Source organism: Uloborus diversus, chromosome 1 (assembly GCF_026930045.1).
Source record: "Uloborus diversus isolate 005 chromosome 1, Udiv.v.3.1, whole genome shotgun sequence".
In the NCBI taxonomy this organism is placed as follows: Eukaryota; Metazoa; Arthropoda; class Arachnida; order Araneae; family Uloboridae; genus Uloborus; species Uloborus diversus.
The window spans coordinates 9874467-9894085 of record NC_072731.1 but is presented as its reverse complement, the minus strand read 5'-3'; the positions used below and the strand labels follow the sequence as shown (position 1 = coordinate 9894085).

General features: G+C 33.8%; 1 protein-coding gene across 1 annotated transcript in view; it reads right to left on the bottom strand.

Moving 5' to 3' along the window:
* Positions 1-17991: 17991 nt before the first annotated feature.
* The window catches only part of LOC129234288 (uncharacterized), a 10231-nt gene continuing 8603 nt past the window's right edge, over positions 17992-19619 (bottom strand). Inside the window, exon 2 of the mRNA XM_054868283.1 lies at positions 17992-18983. Within this exon, the coding sequence (XP_054724258.1) occupies positions 17992-18983 (992 nt within the window). The remainder of the gene's footprint in view (positions 18984-19619) is intronic.

Below are 19619 nucleotides of genomic sequence, written 5' to 3'. Positions count from 1 at the left end.
TTATTCATCTTTATTGTGTAATTTATATTCAAATTAAGGACGAAACCTTCTTTTTTTTTAAATCGAGATATTTGTTAGCACATATATGAGAGTAGTTTACGGTATTGTTTCCTATACTGTAAATTTATTTTCGATATAAAATAACTTGATTCTTGAGATTTGGTAAGTGGTATAATACATAAAGCTTCTAATGCATTTAAATAGCTATTTTATTGCATATAACATGCATATTATTTTAAAAAATATAAAGCTAAAATTAAAGTATAGTTGAATTTGTCAATTTAAAAACTATTTGTGCAAATTTTTGCACATTATGTGATGATCTAATAGTTTCAATCAAAAAAAAAAATTGAATCTTTCCTTTCTGATCCTAACACTTACGCATTTATTGCTTGATCCACTGTAGTATTATAGTATAGACACGTAAAAGAGTACGATAAATGGTCTTTTTCACTCCACATTGTTAAAAGAATGTACAGTCTATGTTTTGCCTAGTTTAAATTCTTTAATTTCGTCACAATTATTCAGCTTTAGTTTGAAAAAACTCTTGTATTTCAAACATTAGTTTGGCACTTAGATTCTTCTTCTTCTTCAAAAAAAAAAAAAAAAAAAAAAAACAAATCAGTGTGAAATCCCGATTTTACGTCTCTCGAAGCTACTTCCCGCATTTAACGTTTTTTTCCTGGATTCCATCATCAATGTTGCGACAACTTAATTCCCGTATTTTACGTTTTCCGTATTTTACGTTTTTTACACCCCGTTCCTTGACAAACCTAAATCGAGGTTTCACTGTAGTCTAATATGCAATTGTATAAATGCTTACAAACGAAAACTGGGTAGAAACGTAAAGTGTGAAGTCATTAAACAAGATAAAGTTCCATTTAATCAATAATGAAAGCGTTGACGTTTTAATTAAAACAAAAGGGATTTTTGAACAAAAGAAAGCAATGTATTATGCCTGAAGCATTTTATTCCTTTATTAGTTTATTATTATTAGTCGTTCCTTTCGTAAATGTTCAATCAGCGTAAAATTATTAAGTGTTTCACGAAAAGAAACATGTTTTTAAGTCTTTTGTAGTTTGATTATGAATAAATAATAATTGGTGAAGGGAAAAATTTACACATGGATAGTTTCGTTTCATTTTATAGTTTTCTATTGCAAAGGTTGGACTGCAGTTGCGGAATCATAATGATATTTTTATTAGGATTTTCTTTGATACTCTAACAAAAGAAAACAGATGGTTGTTTTTTAGAAATTAATTTCTCTACATAATTAAAGACTTCTTGCTGTTTATTTGAAAAAAGCTTTTTCATTTTGTATTTTCTTTTCTAATTAATGAGAGTATTTTATGAATTACTAGATAAAAGTCGAACAAATGTTTTAAGTAAAATGTTTCCATGAAGATTAAATCCAGATCCATGAAGCATACAAAGAAAAAACAAACACTTATATGATTAATTTGAAAAAGTGATACGCACGTTGATTATTAAGAAATTTCGTCAAAAAAAAATAAATAAATAAATAAATAAAAAATAAATAAATAAATAAAAATAAATAAAATAAAATTATAAATAAATATATATATATATATTTATTTAATATTATTTTGTTTTATTTATTTTTTTTTATTGAAATATAACGCGGTGACGTGAAATAGACTTGATAGCTCCCCTTTGTTTTTCACTCTCTAAAGGAGTAGTAAACAATGGAGACGGTGTCTCCCCAGAAATATTAGTATGAATGCATTTTACAAAAATACCTAAGTTTATTACCATTTTTTATTTGAATGTAAGTTGAATCTGTAAATGTAAATTGAATAAATTCAAGGATTTATCTCTGGAGATTTACAACGTGACTCTGACCACGCAACAAGCGATGCTTTCGATATTTTTCAAAAATTTTCTCACAATGGGAAATTTTTTTCGGACATAGATTTCATAGTACTGAGCTCCTAAATTAGCCTGCTGAGGACAAACTACCTCTATTTTTCATATATTGTTAATATAATGTAACTTTATTAACAACTAGTGGTACTCGCACGGCTTTGCCCTAAGTAGAAAATTAAAAGGTCATTTGGTTCGCCTGCACATTTACAAATAATGAATGATGAATTTCTCGCCAATTGGCTATGTTCATTTGCTCGCCCATTTTAAGGCTCCACGTTATCATAATTTCGTAATTTAATCTTCTACGTTGTGATAATTTCATCGTTAAAATGTTCTTATAATTGGAATATGAAAAGAACAAAATCGAATTTTCGAAAGAAATTCGCTTCGAGGTGCATATCCTCATGCTATAAACTGACATTGTACCAAATTTCACGAAAATCGGCCGAACGGTTTAGGCGCTGTGCGCGTCACAGAGATCCAGACATCCAGACAGAAAGACTTTGAGCTTTATTATTAGTAAAGATAATATATGATAGTTGGTTCGAATAAATTGGATGAAACTTTAAAACAATCATGAGAAACATAGGAAATTGGAGAAAAATAAATCACCCCTCAGAAGTAAACTATTAACTATTTCTAAAGAGGAAATTATGCAAGAAAACAATGATGGAGAAATAGGTAGAACTAAAAACAATCATTATGATCATTAATCAGTGCTGCCGATTAATCGGTCGATTATCGACTGCCAATTAATCGGTAATCGGTAATCGACCAGTTTGCTTATCGATGCATCCCCAATGTGTGTCCTCTGAGAGTTAATAAAATCTACTGCTGTGTTAGTTTTTTTTCTGAGCAATCACGATTGCTTATTGCTTTCGTTTGACTGTTTTGACGTCGTATCATTTTATTTTCCCTCCGCACCATCACCGTCTACCGGCTCCTCATGATGCTGCTCCTATAGCGAAAGTCGTCTCCAGGTTGCATCCATGTCCTACACACACGCGCATACATACACAACTACACACAAGCGCATGCATACACAAATACACACACGCACGCACGCACACACACATACACACAAACACATACACACAAACACATACATACAGACACCTACACATACACACACACAAAAACATACACACACATACACACAACTACCCACACATTCATGCCTGCACACAGACACAAACACATATGCCTACACACACATACACATACCCCCTACACACAAACACATATATTCCCCACACAAAAACACACATGCCTACATACACACACGCGTGATTGCGAAAGACATGAATTGAGTTCAAGATGTCAAAATTCAAATTATTTTTCTTTTTCATCATTTGCTCTTGTCTTTTTACTGACAGGTAGAATCCAAAATTGTAACTGTTCCGGGAACAGCGCCAGTGAAAATAATACAGTTGTTAGTTTCAGTATACGGTTAACTACAGAGATAAAGATCTAACGTTAATATAGTAAAGACAATAAGAGATGTTGAGAATTTATGCAAATTCATTCAGTAACTCTTTACATTTTCTGCCAGGGTTTGAGTTCTTTTTTAGTGCTTTTTACTTCAAACTACAGGAATGTTTTATCGATTGTCTGTTTTAAATGCGCTCAGTGGATCTCGTGTTCTGGTGTATCGTATGAGATTAAGTTTGCATGCATAATTTTATTGATTCTGGGAAATGAAGTCATGACGTCAATGCTACTGCTTCGATTACTGCATGTGAGAGGAGGTATTAGATGTTTTTTAATCACCTTAAAAGCTTCTTTCGTGGGGAAGAGCAACTTGTAGAATAATAAGTAATCTGCAAGTGCTGTTTCTTATTCAATCTAATTGCAAAGTTAAAGGATTATATTTGCCACATAAGTAAGGAGAATTTACGATGCTATTTGAAAATATTACGTTGTTGAGAAATAAGCACGATGACTGCGTTTTTTTTTTTCTTGAACAAGAAATGTTAAACAGTAATGTTTCAGGTTTAATGCTTTCTAAGCTTTTTTTTAGCTTGCATTGGCTTCCCTAAAATTCTGCTCACAGAAATAAACAGATTGCATGAGAGCGAAAAAGGATAAGTCACTAACAATTTTTTTTCTTCCATAAATTGACTGCATTGAAGAAATTGAGCTTTGAATCTGAACCTCAAAAGCAGAGTTACATATGTCACATTATCAATGTATTGCCAGAGAACGTAAATAAGTTTAACGAGTGCAGTGGTACCTATCCTTTTTGTACCCAAACGCCACACCTGCTTCAAAGACGAATCTTGCGGGTTGGAACACATTACAAATTAAAACACATTACAAATTAAAATGTATTAAAATAGTTTTTTCATAGATACACAGGAAAATTTAGAAAACAGTAGAAAATTACAAACTATAAATGGCTGTTACTCTTGCTACGTTTTTATTTTATTGATACAAAGTTTCTATCTGTTTTTAGATGCAAGTTTCTACCTATTTAGCATCAAATTCGCAACAATTAATCATAGTCTTTACTAATAATACAGCTGAAAGACGAGAAAGCTGAGAGACGCGCATAGCGCCTAGAATGGTCTGCCGATTTTCATGAAATTTGGCACAAAATTAGTTGGAAGCATGGGAGCACCTCGAAGCGATTTTTCAAAAATTCGATCTTTTTTAGTTTCAATTTTAAGCCACCATTGGTGGATTTAATTCCTCTTTAGCAATGCCGAGCGAATTATCATAACATGGACGAGTAGATTACCATTAAATGGACGAGCAAATTACCATAACATTGATGAGCGAATTAACGTAGCATATTGGCGAGAAATTCATCATCCATTACATTAATCAACAAAAAACAACATTTGTCTGCTTCCTGGTTTTTAATAGCCAATTCCTACTAATTTTGGGTCGACAAAAACGTATATGGTAGCGGATTTTTTTTTTATTAACTAATGTTTTCAATATACACAAAAGCCCACTGGAGAAAAATTCTTTGTTACAGAATTACATTGGATTGATTCGCACAATGCTCACTTTATATTATTCAATCAAACACTTTACATTATTTATAGTTCAGCTGCAGAAGTGTCAGCCTGACACGCCAAGTTCACAATTGTGTTTAGATTTCTATAACTGCGCGATCTATATAGGAGTTGTGTGTGTGCGTGTGTGTGTGTGCGTGTGTATATAAATAAAAAGCGAATAATTAGCGCACTTATAATTTAGCTATCATACCTCAAGATATTTTTTTCGAATAAAAATCTTTTCAAAGCTCTACAAATGTGATCCGAATAAACCGCAGATTTAAATAAAAAGGGGCCGGATAAACGATGTTTTTCTGTAATCAGAAACTGGTTCCTAAAAAACAGATGAAAACTTCGTGTTTCAAAACAAGCATCAGGCAATGTTAATAACAATTCATGGTAAGTAATTTTCTTACATTTTTTGTGTTAATGAAACATATTTAAACCCTATAGTATGTGGACAGGTCCGCAAGATTATTCTTAACGTGGGGTGCGACTCTCCGGTAAAAAAGGTTGCGCTCCACTAGGCTACATTAGATCGTTTGAGGAAAAAATGACAAGAATATGAATATACAGGTATACGACAAAATAATTGGACCGCCTGTGAAAAATGAAAATCTTTTATTAGTGAGGGGTTGGGCCACCCTTTGCCCGAATGGCAGTTTGTATTCGACATTGTACTGACAAATAAAGGTGTGAAATATAGTTCATTGGAATTCGCACCCATTCCTCGTGCAAGACATTCTCGAGTTCGTGTTAAACTGTGAGTTTTTAAAAGTGCTCAGCTTATTAACTTTTAGTGGAAGCTGAACCAGGACGTGTGATAGTTCTTGAAAAAACTTATTTATCTTGTGCAACATCAAGAAGAGCCAAAGTTAAAAGTAACTTGTTTATTATGACTATCTTCTCTACTAATAATAAAGCTGAAAATCTCTCTGTCCGGAGGATGTCTGTAGGATGTCTTTGACGCGCATAGCGCCTAGACCGTTTGACCGATTTTCATGAAATTTGGTACAAAGTTAGTTTTTAGCATGGGGGTGTGCACCTCGAAGCGATTTTTCAAAAATTCGATGTGGTTCTTTTTCTATTCCAATTTTAAGAAACAAAAATATCATAAGATGGACGAGTAAATTACGAAATTATCATAACGTGGAACCGTAACGTGGGCACAAGCCAATTGGCGAGATATGAAATTATCATAACGTGGAACCGTAACGTGGGCATAAGCCAATTGGCGAGATACGAAAGTATCAAAACCTGGAACCGTAACGTGGGCACAAGCCAATTGGCGAGATACGAAATTATCATAACGTGGAACCGTAACATGGGCACAAGCCAATTGGCGAGATACGAAATTATCATAACGTGGAAACGTAACATGGGTACAAGCCAATTGGCGAGAAAATTCACCATACATTATTTGTAAATATACAGGCGAACCAAAAGACCTTTTAGTTTTTCTATTACGGGCAAAGCCGTGCGGGTACCACTAGTGATATATACAATGGCATGTTAAACGAAATATTGAGAATTTGCAATATTGAGTAGCTCATTATACTTTAAATGACTTCTGAAACAAACATTCTAAATTGAAGTATGAAACGTTAAACATATAGAACTATGACATTCATGTTAAGAGCTGTAAGCCGAAGCTATTGGCAAAACGGACAGACTCAACTGAGTTGCCAAAAAAAAAAAAAAAAAAAAAAAAAAAAAAAAAAAAAAAAAAAAAAAAAAAAAACAACCAAGTCTGATTTGGGTTGAAATAGAAAAGGAAGAGAATGGGGCAAAGTGCCGGGAGCTTTAATGCTACTGGCAATTTGCATATTCTGCTGACGCGATCTTGTTGCAAGAAGGAAAGAACGAATGATGAAAAACCAATGCAAATTAAGGTTGCCAACACTTTTGGAAAATAATTTACCTCCTTTCGTAAGCGTTCGGATAGCGTGCGTGGAGGAGGAAACCGCGCATGAACTTCGTTCTTTAAAAACCCCCACAAAAGCTCAGTGATGTTTAGATCAGGTGACTGGGGACACCACGTTAGATGTTTCACTTCATAGTTGTGCTCATGCAACCATGTTTGAACATAGTGGTATCTTTGGGGCTTTGTCATCTTGGAACACCGGACGTTCTCCCGGAAAGAGAGTCTGAAGATTAAAGTGCAGATGATCTGCGAGAAAGATTCGATAGTGCTCAATTATGACTCTCCCCTCAGGACAGCAAGAGGTCCCAATCTACGGGAAGATATTGCTCCCCACATCATCACAGACCCCCCCCCCAATGCTTCACGGTAGGAACCAAACAGTCAATATGATATGCTTCTGCCCGTGTTCGCCCGAGGATCACACGTCCGATATTCTGGAATAAAGTAAATGATGACTCGTCCCACCATATGACTTGTTTCCATTTAAGTTGTGTCTACAATTTAGGTGGTCTCTGCACCAATGTAATCACTTCATAGAATTTTATTCCGAAACTAACGGTTTTGGAATTGCTACCCTGCTATGAATGTGCGCAGCATGCAACTCCCGTTGAATATTTTTCCTTGATACGGGGCTCTGAAGGCGGGTACTCATTTAGGACATTATCAGAGACGGTGTAGTTTTGCGTTTTCGGGAGATATTCCTGTTCAACAATCGTCTATCGCGATCCTTCAACTTCGACTATAATCTGTCATAACCCTTGACACAATGGTCTTTGAAACACTCACAAGACTGGCAGTTCTGGACACTGGCTCTCCAGCGAAACAAGGGCCAATTATCATGCTTTTTTTCACGTCGGAGAGATCGGACATAATCACGCTTTGCTAAACACATAATTTTTCCATGCAAACCTCACTCTGCCAAATGCTTGATTGATATCGTCATTACCACCATCACTTGGTGGCAAAACTGTTGCAACACATTGCTGTAGTTCATTGGACGGTCGAAGGAAGACTCAATTTTAATTGGGTGTTCCTATCATTTTGTCTTATACCTGTATATTTCAAGTACATTAAAAAATATAACAAAGGACAACTTTCCTTAGCATTTGTTTTGTTACGCATTTCACAATGAATTGAGTTTTAAAACATCGAAATGCATAAAACTTCGCACTTTAATGGGTTTTGTTACTATCAAAATATTAGTTAGAGAGAGAGAGAGAGATGAAACAGAGTATACAAGCAGTATTTTGTATAACTTTTAGAAATCTTTAAAGGATAAGGAATTAAACGAAAAATATCTATTGGCTAAAGAAGCGAAATAAACCGGAGCTTTAAAAAAGCAAATTTGCAAAAAATATTCAAGGGGTTTCAGTGCAAAAGGATGTGAGTTTATGAATAAAAATACGCTTGGCAAAATTTCTTGTTAAGTGTTTGTAGTTTAGTTTTAATCCCTATTATTGCTGTTCCATTTCATTTATTTAATATGTAAAGAAAAATTTCCGTGAATTCGAAATGAACTCGAACACGGAGTAAACACTAAAACCCTTTCTTCAATTCATGGAAATAGAACTTATACATGAGTTCCTGAATAGTCAGAAATGCTCGAAGTACTTTTTCCAACAATTCCATTTATCTAACTGTAAAGAAATGCAATATATGTTCTTTCCATTGTGTTCCTTTGCTTCTTATTCAAAAGTCTCATCATTTATTTAGGAAGGCGCTGTGTATTTTATTCCGAAAATATTAAATTAGTTCAAATAGAGTAATTAAGTAATTTTGTTTACTACAGGAATCAAACCTGAATTTAAACCTTCCTTCCGTTTCTCAGTTAATCAGGAAATCAGGAAATTTACATTTTCGCCATTAGAATACAAGAAGACAAAAGTGTTAAAGGAATCAAATTATCTTCAATATTGGCGGATATTCTCCTAGTCATCTCCATCATGAATCTGTCGGTTACTAGGATAATATGCGAGCGATAATAACACATACATTAAAATACTGAATTAGAATAATATGTAATTTAAAGGAGCTAGATTTAATGAATTTACAAGATGTATAAAACAAAATAAAAAAGATAAATGCCTTTTAGCATATAAATTAATGACGCTGTAAAAATGTACTTTTACATGCTTGAAATATAAGATTCATAGGGTCCGGTGCCGGAAAGTCATGATAATATCCAGGTTTTTCAACTTTGGTAAATAATAAGTACGAAAATTTCTTTAAATTTCAAATTTCATTTATATTTCAGTACATTAACAAAAAATACATTGTGTTCTTAATTTTTAGAAGAAAAAAATTGATTCAAATATCTTAATGGCATCTTCATGTCCATATTTGTAGATGACCTGGGGTGGGAAAAAGTGGTCATAGTTAAAGACATTTAATGTAAAACCATCATAAAAAGCAATAATTTTTTTGTAACATTTAAATAAATTACAAATTTTGACTGTCAATTTTGATAAAAAGTTCGTTCACCAAGCACGTTTCACTACTCGGCGTCATCAGTATCTTTAGGGAAGGTGTTATAATTTTCAATGTTATGTTTCTTAAGAATATATTGAAGAAAGATTCTCAATTATGTCTACATTATCTAAAGTACATGATTGGAAAATATTACACCCAAAGAGAGTTCCGGGGGTAATGTTACTTTATTAAAAAACAAAGGCGAAAAATGATTAAGTTATATCTAATTATTCAATGTATGTGAAATACATCTAGCTCTGAGCTTTTTCTTTTTGTACAGAAATTCAACAGGTTTTTGAGAGGAGGGAAGTAGAGGAGTCATGAATTATCCTACTAGAAAAAATTTAAAACTGTGGTTGCAGAAGAAATGCTAAGAATTTCTCATGTATAATCTAATTACAATCTTGTACTGATATAATTTATATACAGTAGAACCTCGTTTTAAGCGGTGTCGATTATACGCGGTTTAAGATTTGACACCTTTATTTTATTTTACGCGGATGAGTTTCAGTTTTACGTGGATGCAGCAATGCGAACAGATCAAATTTTCCCCTCTTTCGAAATCCAAACTCCTAAAGATTGCAGATTACGCGTAATCAACTGCATTTTGGCTTGCTAATAACAGAGCTTGGGCCCCTGGAGACATTTTATGCAATTGGTTCCGGAGCTCTTTCAAGAAGTAAAGTTAATAAATTCCCACAGCTCAGAACTCACTGAAAGAAGAGTTTTTAGGAGTGACAAAGGAGGCCAAAACCAACGAGGATACCGACTTCGGTGACACACAACCAAAAACGTTTACAATTTTCAGCCATTCCTAGACAATAGAAATGATCTTTCTTATTTGTTAGTGAAGGAAAATTCTATCATGGAAATGACGCAAGTGATCATGAATGCGTTAATGCTCTGCAAAGAATTACAGAGAAAATTTCTTAATTATAGCCAGCTGCTCTTTAAAAACAGAACACAAAATTAATTTATGTTTTCTTTAGTATCAAAAGCAGTTAGACAACATTTAATACAATAGCTTAGATTGTATAATTATAATTATGTAAAACAATTATTCGACTTACAGAAAGAAACAATGATTTTTAGATAAAATTTTTTTTGTTTTGTAGAAACAAACAGCAGCATGTCATACAAAATGTCTTTTCGTATCTGACTGAAATAGTGGTTTCATCTATTGAGAGGCGCAATAACGAAATTTTTGACTGGTCCATCTCACAGGGTGGTCCGTCTCTCCCTGAATACCCTTTATTTGATATATGACCACTTTACCCCATTGACCACTTTCCTGCAGAAGGGCCTATATAGTAGCCATACTTAATGAAAAACAAAATTCGTACTTTAAAACAGTGACTATTAGTGTTAATTCATAAAACAAGCGATACCTTAAAAGAAAACGAGCTGATGTGTGCATCATATGACTTCCTTTTACTCCAATTTAATGTCATTTTCTCATTATAGGTAATATTAATGTGATTCAATAGTTTACTCTTTAAATATCACCAAGAGTCTCTTAATATCACCAAGAGTGGCCAAATTGAAACCAGATTTTTAAAAGAAAAGCGCCAAATTTGTTGCCAAGTTGCGACCAAAAGACTGGCGATATATCGCTAAGTGTCCGCCATATTGTAACACCACTTGAGTTTACATCGAAATTAACAATGATTTCCTCCCATAAAGGGGCAAAAGACCCCCTTAAAAACACCCGAATGCAACCAAAAGGGGAGTTGCACAACTAGACCACACTAGGAGTCTACGTACAAAATTTCAACTTTCTAGGACATACCGTTCTTGAGTTATGCGACATACATACGCACATAGGCATATACGCACAGACGCAAATACATACATACGTACATACAGACGTCACGAGAAAACTCGTTGTAACTAACTTGGGAATCGTCAAAATGGATATTTCGCGTGTCTATACGTTCTTAGGCACTTACCCACGTGTGTTCACGTCGAAAAAAAAAAAAAAAAAAAAAAAAAAAACTCAACATTCATTCGGGTGTGAGCACATTGGAAATTAATGTCGATTTTTGTGTGAATTTTTTTTCGCGAATACAATACTTCCTTTTTTGTAAAAGGAAGTAAAAACGTCGTTTGCCGATTAATGCTACAAATACTTCAGTATGATAACAAAGGATTGATGTTGCTTTTGAAAACAAAAATAAAATATGAATTTAAAAAAAAAAACATTCCTTATCAAATACACTGAGCTGGATTCATTTTATACAATATTTCAGGACAACTTAAGTAAAATAAGGTAGAGCGGCCATAGATCTTCTAATATTACAAGGCCCTAAGTGTGTGTGTTTTATTTTTATAATATCAAATTAGTTGAAGTAGAACTGTACTAAACGGCAAAAATCTTACCCTTTCCCGATTTCTTTTCGGCGTTTGCATCTTTAATTGCTAAGAGAGGTATTGAAATTGACTAAAGAAAATGCACAGTACTATCTAAAAGACAACTCAATATATTAACAAAATTATTTTCTGCTTCAAATAACAAATTTACAAATTGGACTCCATAAAAATCATTTTTTCGTGTTCCATCAATTCTATTTATTTTATCTCGCTTAGTTCACTTCAGATCCGGAAAGCGGTTGGCGGAATGAAAAGTTCAAAAATAAAAGTTTAAGGCTAACCTTGATCAATTGCGACAGAACAACCAAAACGTTTTATTCGCTGCAGGTGTCATAGGATCCGTTCAGTGTTTTTCACCTTACGACACAACACTAAACGACATGAGATAAATACATATTTTATCTTTGAATACAAAACTACCAGGACTTCGAAAGCTTCAAATTATTCTGATAAAAAAATTCTACCGTATGGTACCTTACGTTTGACGTTGCTTGAAACAATAAAAGTAAAATATAATGTACCAAGCTTGATGCATTTAAATATAAGTCGCAAATGCGTTTCCTTCCTTAATTTTGTATAATTCCCTCTGTCTTGCTTAATGACGCCGACTTTGATCATTAACTGATCAATAGTGATGACAACTAATGGTATTTCCGGTGACTTAATGAAATAAAGTTGCACAGAAATAGCCTCTAAACATAATAGTGTCAAAATATCCATTTCTTTGGCATAATAAAAAGATTGTGTTTTTTGTAAGTGTATTTAGGATCGTAATGAGATATGGTTCGTTTTTCAATCAAACAATGTAAATTTCAAAAGACTTCGATATTTATAAATATTGGGTAGTTCCATCAATACAGAAGAATATTGTATTTTCTTAAGCACCGAAGATTATTTTAATATTTTTTTTAGAAACAAGAAATACAAGGTGAAAATAGTGATTGCAATGCCGGTATTTCAAACTATTTTGTAATTTCGTAATGTACTAGTATATGCTGAGATAAAATATCGTTTTTTTTTTCGGTATTAGCTAAAAATAGAATCTTTAAAGAGTTTTTAGTTTAACTTATTTGATGTCAATCGAAAACGCGGGCTACTTTGGCTCACAGTTTGGAAATTTTCTCATCTTTTCTCAATAATTTATAGCTATTCATGTTTCTAAGCTGTGGAAACTTGTTTTACACATCTAGATAGCTCTTAATTTAATTTTTGAATATTGATCAGAATGTTTCCAAGTATTTTTAGCCTTTATTGTTGTTTTTTATGGTGGTCAATATTACCCTTGCGTTTGAATTACTTTGGCCTAAAGTATTTTTTCCTATTTAAAATCATTGCAGAACTATCTAGAGTCGGAGAAAGTTGTATATTCATACGAAAACTATTTATTTGAAAGAAAAATTCATTAGGAAAAAAGTTTGAGTCGCACGTTATTTTAGAAAAGAAAATTTATTTAAAAAAATGCTTGCATACCTAGTTATTGTCTTGGAAACGGAAAACGGTCATATTTTCAATAGTTTTAGGAGCTATTTTACTAACCGAATACCATTCGTAAAACAATGGATCCTAAATTGTCGGCCACTTCCAAAACTTACAGGTGCTTTCCATGCTCTCGATATTAACTTCTTCTCTCACATCAACAGCTATCACTGAAAACCTGAGCTGATTCGCTCAAAATAAAACATAATAAAAGCCATATAACTGAGCCCTGATGAATTAAGTATGCAATGTCTCTCCTTATCCGTTGCCGAGGATTCCAGGTTTTTTCTTATGTTTTTCCTGTTTAGAGTGTTAATTTTAGCTATTCTTTACTTTTCCAAATCTCTCTGACGGATTTGTTCAAGTTTTTTTGCAGAGCCGAAAGAGGTCGTCATTTTTAGGTTAAGAGATACGTTGTCATTGTCAAATTGAAAAAAAAAAAAAAAAAAAAACAGAAATAAGAAGTACAACTGTACTATGGTATAGAGTATCAAATAGCGCTCATAAATACGTATTTAAAAACTCTTAGCTGACGTAGAACTGCTTCTACATGGAGAAGTTTGAGAGATTATAAAGGCACATGTATTAGCACAAGGAACGCAGAACCTCTAGTGTTGCTTCCTGAGCAGAGCTATAGAACTGCTTGGTATACATAATTGATTGCTTGGGCTTGGGGATGGTCTCTAAGTAGTATGTTGAAAAACTTGCGCCCAGAAGGTTGACAGAAATCGTTGTATCTTTTTCTCCATTTAGGCCAAAGAAGATTCCTAAGACCAAAGTAGCTTGCGTTTACGGTACTGTTATTTTAAATGTGCCTTTCTTTTTCTATGGGACAGTATCACAATCAATCTTCAAAAGCATAACTTAATAAAATATCAATAAAAGAACTCGGAAAGAAAAAAAAAATGTTAATTTTATCACTCTCGAAAATTCCCAAGGAAAACCGGCTAATAGCTTCGAGTTATCAATTGTTCGAGTTACGGGAAGTTGTATGTAAATATTCTTGATTTCTTTTGCAATACCTTGACATTGCGGCCCCAGACTAAGTTTTAGAAAACAATAGTTATAGCTATAATATGTATATTTTTAAAGAAATTCTAAGGGGACGTGTTTTGAGACAATCAAGGTCACTGAATTGAACCATAGTGAACACTTGAAAACGTTCACACCGTTGACACACGGTGTACCCTTGAAACAAACCTCACGTGCGAAAGTCATGTTTTATACCAATAGAAAGCTCTGTCCTTTAAGTTTACAATGGTTTTTAATTTTTTGTTCTACGTATAATTAGGATAAAAGTTACAGTCATTTCCATGTCGCAACTTTTCATTTTTTTTCTCTCTTTTTAAGTTTTTAACAGCCCTGTATTTCGTAAATTTTTTCAAGTAGAGTTCTGAAAATTGGCAGAATTACTTATCTTGTCATGTGTATCCTTCACACGAAATTTCATTAAAGTCGGAAATGGTGAAGAGGTCAAGAAGGTGACTGACCTAACGTAAGGAATTACTTCCACGATGTAAAACATGTGAACATTCCTGATGTTTTTTCAGTACCGTGACATTGCGATCCCAGTATAAGTTTTGGTGTAGTGGAAAAATAGTGTCAGAGCTATATATATATATATTTTTTTTTTTGAAGAAATTTGAAGAAATTTTAAGGGGGCATGTTTTAAGATATTCAAGGTCAAAAGTCACGGCAAATGACCTGGAAACGTAAACCTGTCGCGAGAAAGTCATGTTTTATATCAATAGAAAGCTCTATTTTTAAGCTTTACAATGGTTTTGAATTTTTATTCTACTATAACTAGGAGAGAAGTTACAGTCATTTGTATGTCACATCTTGCCGTCTTTTTCGTTTTTTTTTTCAGCTTTTTAACAGCCTTGTGTTTCGTAAAATTTTTAAAGTAGAATTCTAAAAATTGATAGGATCTTGTCATATGTGTCCCTCACACCAAATTTCATTAAAATGAAAATGGTGAGGTCCAGAAGGTGGTTGATCAGACATGGAATTTCCCTACTTTGATATAAAATTGGCCTCAATTATTAAACATTAAAAGTTTTTTCTTTTTTTTTTATTTCCGTGAACAAGCATTTTTCATTTTTTTTTTATTTATGAGTAAAATAATTGGAACTTAGCTGGGCCACTGTTTATGGTTACCTCTAGTAGATAACACTTTCATGTAAGACTGAAAAAAAAAAGAAAAGAAAAGAAAACAAGAAGTTTCGAAATTGAAAAATATATGTGCTCAAAAGTTACATACCATAAATATAGTTACTGATTATTTTAGGGACATACTATATTTTCTGATCTTTTTTTTTTTTCAATTCGTAAATTAATAAACCTCAAAACTTTAAAAAAAAGAAAAAAAAACAACTCTGTAAATTTTCTCTGTACAGTTAAAAGCCAAAGTAAGTTTTTATTTGGTTAGGAGAAAATACTCTCTTCAAGACTTAAAACCTAAATCTTGAGCCGTTGAAAGCAAATTCCCTCAGAACTTTTTATTTTACCATCTCGAGTAAATAAAACTGCATCCCTTAATATTCAAAGCTTACGTTATGGGAAACTTTGGAAAGTCTATCTATATTCTTTAAGTTGGAAAGAAGATTTTTCGCTTTATTTTAAGTTCATCTGCCAACGAATGCTTTCGAAAGGAAGTTCAATTTCATTGAAATTCCTTTCCTTCGATTGCAGCGTTTCTTGCAGCAATATTTATTTCCTAAGAAAGGCTTTCGCTCTAGAGATAGGTAACGTAATAACATTGAATACGAGAATGAAAGGAGAGTTTTTCATTTGGAATATTGCTACGACATCAGAATGAACTCTAAAGCAAAGACTATTTCTGTATTCAGCAGATGAAGTTATTACTTTGTTAATGTAGTGGTAAAAACGACACTAACAACGGATGATATCATGTAAGGGGAGACTGGGGATACTTGATCCCCAGTTTGGTTTTCAATTTTTTTCTCTGCTACAAATTATCAGTTTTTCTTTTTTTTTAAGTACGTGAGCAAAAGTAACTTTTTCCTCTATCTGACAGTATTTTTTTTAGTTGAAATGAAACAGATTGATTTTTGGTAAAATATTGTTTTTTCAAAAATTTCATAAAGGGATCATGTATCCCCACATCAAGGGATACATGATCCCTTCATGAGGGATACTTGATCCCACTGAGAAAATACATAGACTTTTCACTAGATCGGCAATTTATTTATGGATTTTCCTTTTCTACATAATGTTTCTAAAAAAACACAATTTCTAATTTTCTATATTAGACTATAATAATGAGGACACAAAATAACATAGTTTCAAATTTCACTAGACATTTGTAAAAAAAAAAATGTACACAACTTTCATGAACTTATGATGCTTTTGATCATGTTACTTATTATCCAATACAGTTGTGAACAATACTATATTCTAGAAAAAAAACTATTTTTTTAAGTAGCGGAATGAAGCTAAAATTACAACAAATAAAAAAAAATAGGATGACAAGCATGAAAATCATCTTATTTGCTTCTTGTATTGCAATAATAAAATTAAGAGTTGCGTCATTTGAATTAATTTTTAAAAAAGAGTGAAGAAAAATGTAAGTATCAGTGTACTCATAAAAAAGAAAGCCTGGTTTATATGTTTTCAAAACCTGAAAAGTCAAATGCAAGCAATTCGTTTCTTGTAGTTCTTTAAAATCCGCTCAACCCAACCGGATGTGTGCAGCTTAACATATTGTCAGTTTTTCAGGAAAAATAGATTGATTAAACATATTACCTTTGCGCTTCAGAAAACTTATTACAAACTCTAGAGATCCAACTTTGCATTCTGTCCGCTAATGGGTCAACATAATGGGCAACTCACTTTTTTGTTGTGAATCGAACTGTAGTAAAATCATTTATTTTTTCTTTCAAACAAAGATTTGACATCGATTTGAGCTTGTTCAAGCTCATTTGGTTGTTCAGAACATTATTTATCAGTTAAAATAGTTTATGTTTAGATGTTTGAGGTGTTATGTGGGTTACAAGTGCGAACTGATATTTTAATTGTTTAGCATATCTACGGTGGTGATTGTTGAAATCTATCACTTAAACTATGATAAATGTTATTATGTTAACAAAGTTTTGAATGTTTAAGTTAATGTCAGCTAAGTAAACAACATTTATATTGTTTTCATTGTGTTTATACTGTCATATGGGTACTTGTTCCCTGGGATCATCTATCCCTCTAAACGAAGGAAAACAAGTATCCCTAATATGCGATTTTTACAAACATACTTGTTCTATTATTAACAATCAGTGGCAATTTACTAAAAATGTGTCTCAATTATTAAAGACTGTTTATACTTTAACATCACACTTCGGAATATTTTCTTAAGTTGTATTTAACGGATAATGTAAACTTCGGAATGGTTTCCTAAACAAAAGTTTCCCTTATCACACACAGACGATCATCTGTTGAGTAAAAACAAAATGGCAAAAAGAAACAAAATATTGCCAGTTTTTATGTACAAGTGTAACTTTAATATAATTGTCAGGTTTCAAATCTCTGCTTAATGATTTTGGTATATTTTTGGCTATGGGTTCATATATCCCTAGGGATCAAGTATCCCTAGTCTCCCCTATTGACGTCAAGTATTTTTTATAAAACTTTTTACAGGACTTACTTTTTGAGTTAGAATTGACATAAGTTCAAGTCTCCCTCCCCCCTTCAAAATATCCTCCTCCTCCGCTATTATTATGATAATAAATTTCTGAAATATTTACTAATCAAGGTTAGGGCTGCCAATTCTGTCCAAGTGCGTTGCCCCCACCCTTTATTTCACCAAGACCCCGCCTAAAAAAACAGGATCCTCTCTAAAGAGACTTTTTTTTAAACTACGCCCACCATCGTTCTTTCAAACATAAGGCGTCTTGCTGTCCAGTATAACAATGAAGTGGCTTCAAAGGGTGTTAGGGTACGGAAGTCATCACAATTATGAATATCATGAAGAGAGGAGCATCTATAAAGATGCTCCCCTGTCATTGGAGAAGTCCCCTCACAGAGCACACAGAGAGGTGAATCTGCCAGGTTGATTTTATGTAAATGGGCCTGTAGATAGTCATGTCCAGTAATGCTTCGGAAAGAGGCAACTCCCAGGGCTCTGGGAAGGAGATAAAGGAGCGTACGCTGTTCATCATCCAGAAGGCAAGCCCAGGGCTTTCCGTCAGCTTTGTTCCTCAGGGCAGACTGTTGGATTTTGCTTGCGAGAAGTCGCTTAGCGTTTCTAAGTGGAACCGGGCGAGAAGGTGGATGCAGAGACGCAGCCTCTTTAGCCAAGATGTCCGCTCGTTCATTTCCATAGATGCCACAATGGCCTGGGATCCACTGGAAGGTAACCTCTCTTCCGGAACGCAAAAGAGAGTCAATGGATTTTTTAGACTCAAGCTCAAGTTCTGAAGGATGTAGATTGTAATCAGTAATGGTCTGAATCGCAGCCTGAGAACCAACAAAGAGAACAAGATTTTGTTCAGCTGGTTCTCCAATATATCTGATGGCCATAAAAATTGCGTTCATTTCTCCATCGAAGTTATCCGCCCAAGTGTCGAGAGGCTCCTGAAGACTAAAATGTTTGGAGTAGGCACCGGCACCTGCTCTACCAGCTGAAGGAGTGGCCCATTCGTCAGTATAAACCCTAAACCAATCCTGATCATGGTACCTCTCGTGTATTGTGGCCAAAGCAATGGAGTACGTCTCAGTCTGATGAGAATGTGATTTCTTGACAGGCTGTACCAGATCAAACCTAGCTGCAGCATATCTCAGAAGGCAAGTATAAGAAGATGGTCTATAGATGCCAAGTCTGGAGTTGGAGACCTCAAAGGCCTCTGCAAGTCTTTGGCACTCAAAAAGAAAAGAATGTTGAGATTTTAGTCTAGTATGCGGAAGAATGTAATCAGGCCAGAAATGCTCTTTTCTCAATAATCTTTCAGCGAGAGAAAGGGAAGCCTTGATTCGTCTGTCAGTTAAATTAAAAATTTTTGTCTGTAGCTGCATAGCAGGAATAGGGGTGGACACCGCAGCACCAGTGATGAGCTCTAAAGAGACTAAAATCCTTTAAAATAACATGTCTGATAGTTTCAGTTATATAGTCTGCCTCATCCCCCCCTCCCCATGGGCATGTCTTCGATTTAGCAATTATTACTGGGATAAACTAATTTAACATTTACCTTTCAAGTTTTCCAATGACTTTTCTCTACTGCAGAACTCAATATGCAAATTACATGGTAAGGGAAGCCCATCCTCCCAAGAGCGACGGCACCCCTTAATTTTACCGAGTGTCCCCCTCTTCCCCCCCAAAAAAAAAACAAGCTCCCCTATAGTCTAAAATTCTTTAAAAAAACTTCTCTGATAATTTCAGCGGTATAATCAGCATCATACCCCCCCCCCCTCTTCAAATGATCCCCACAGCTTTAGTTTTTGTTAGAATAAATTGCTGGAATATTTATTTTGCAAAGTTTCCG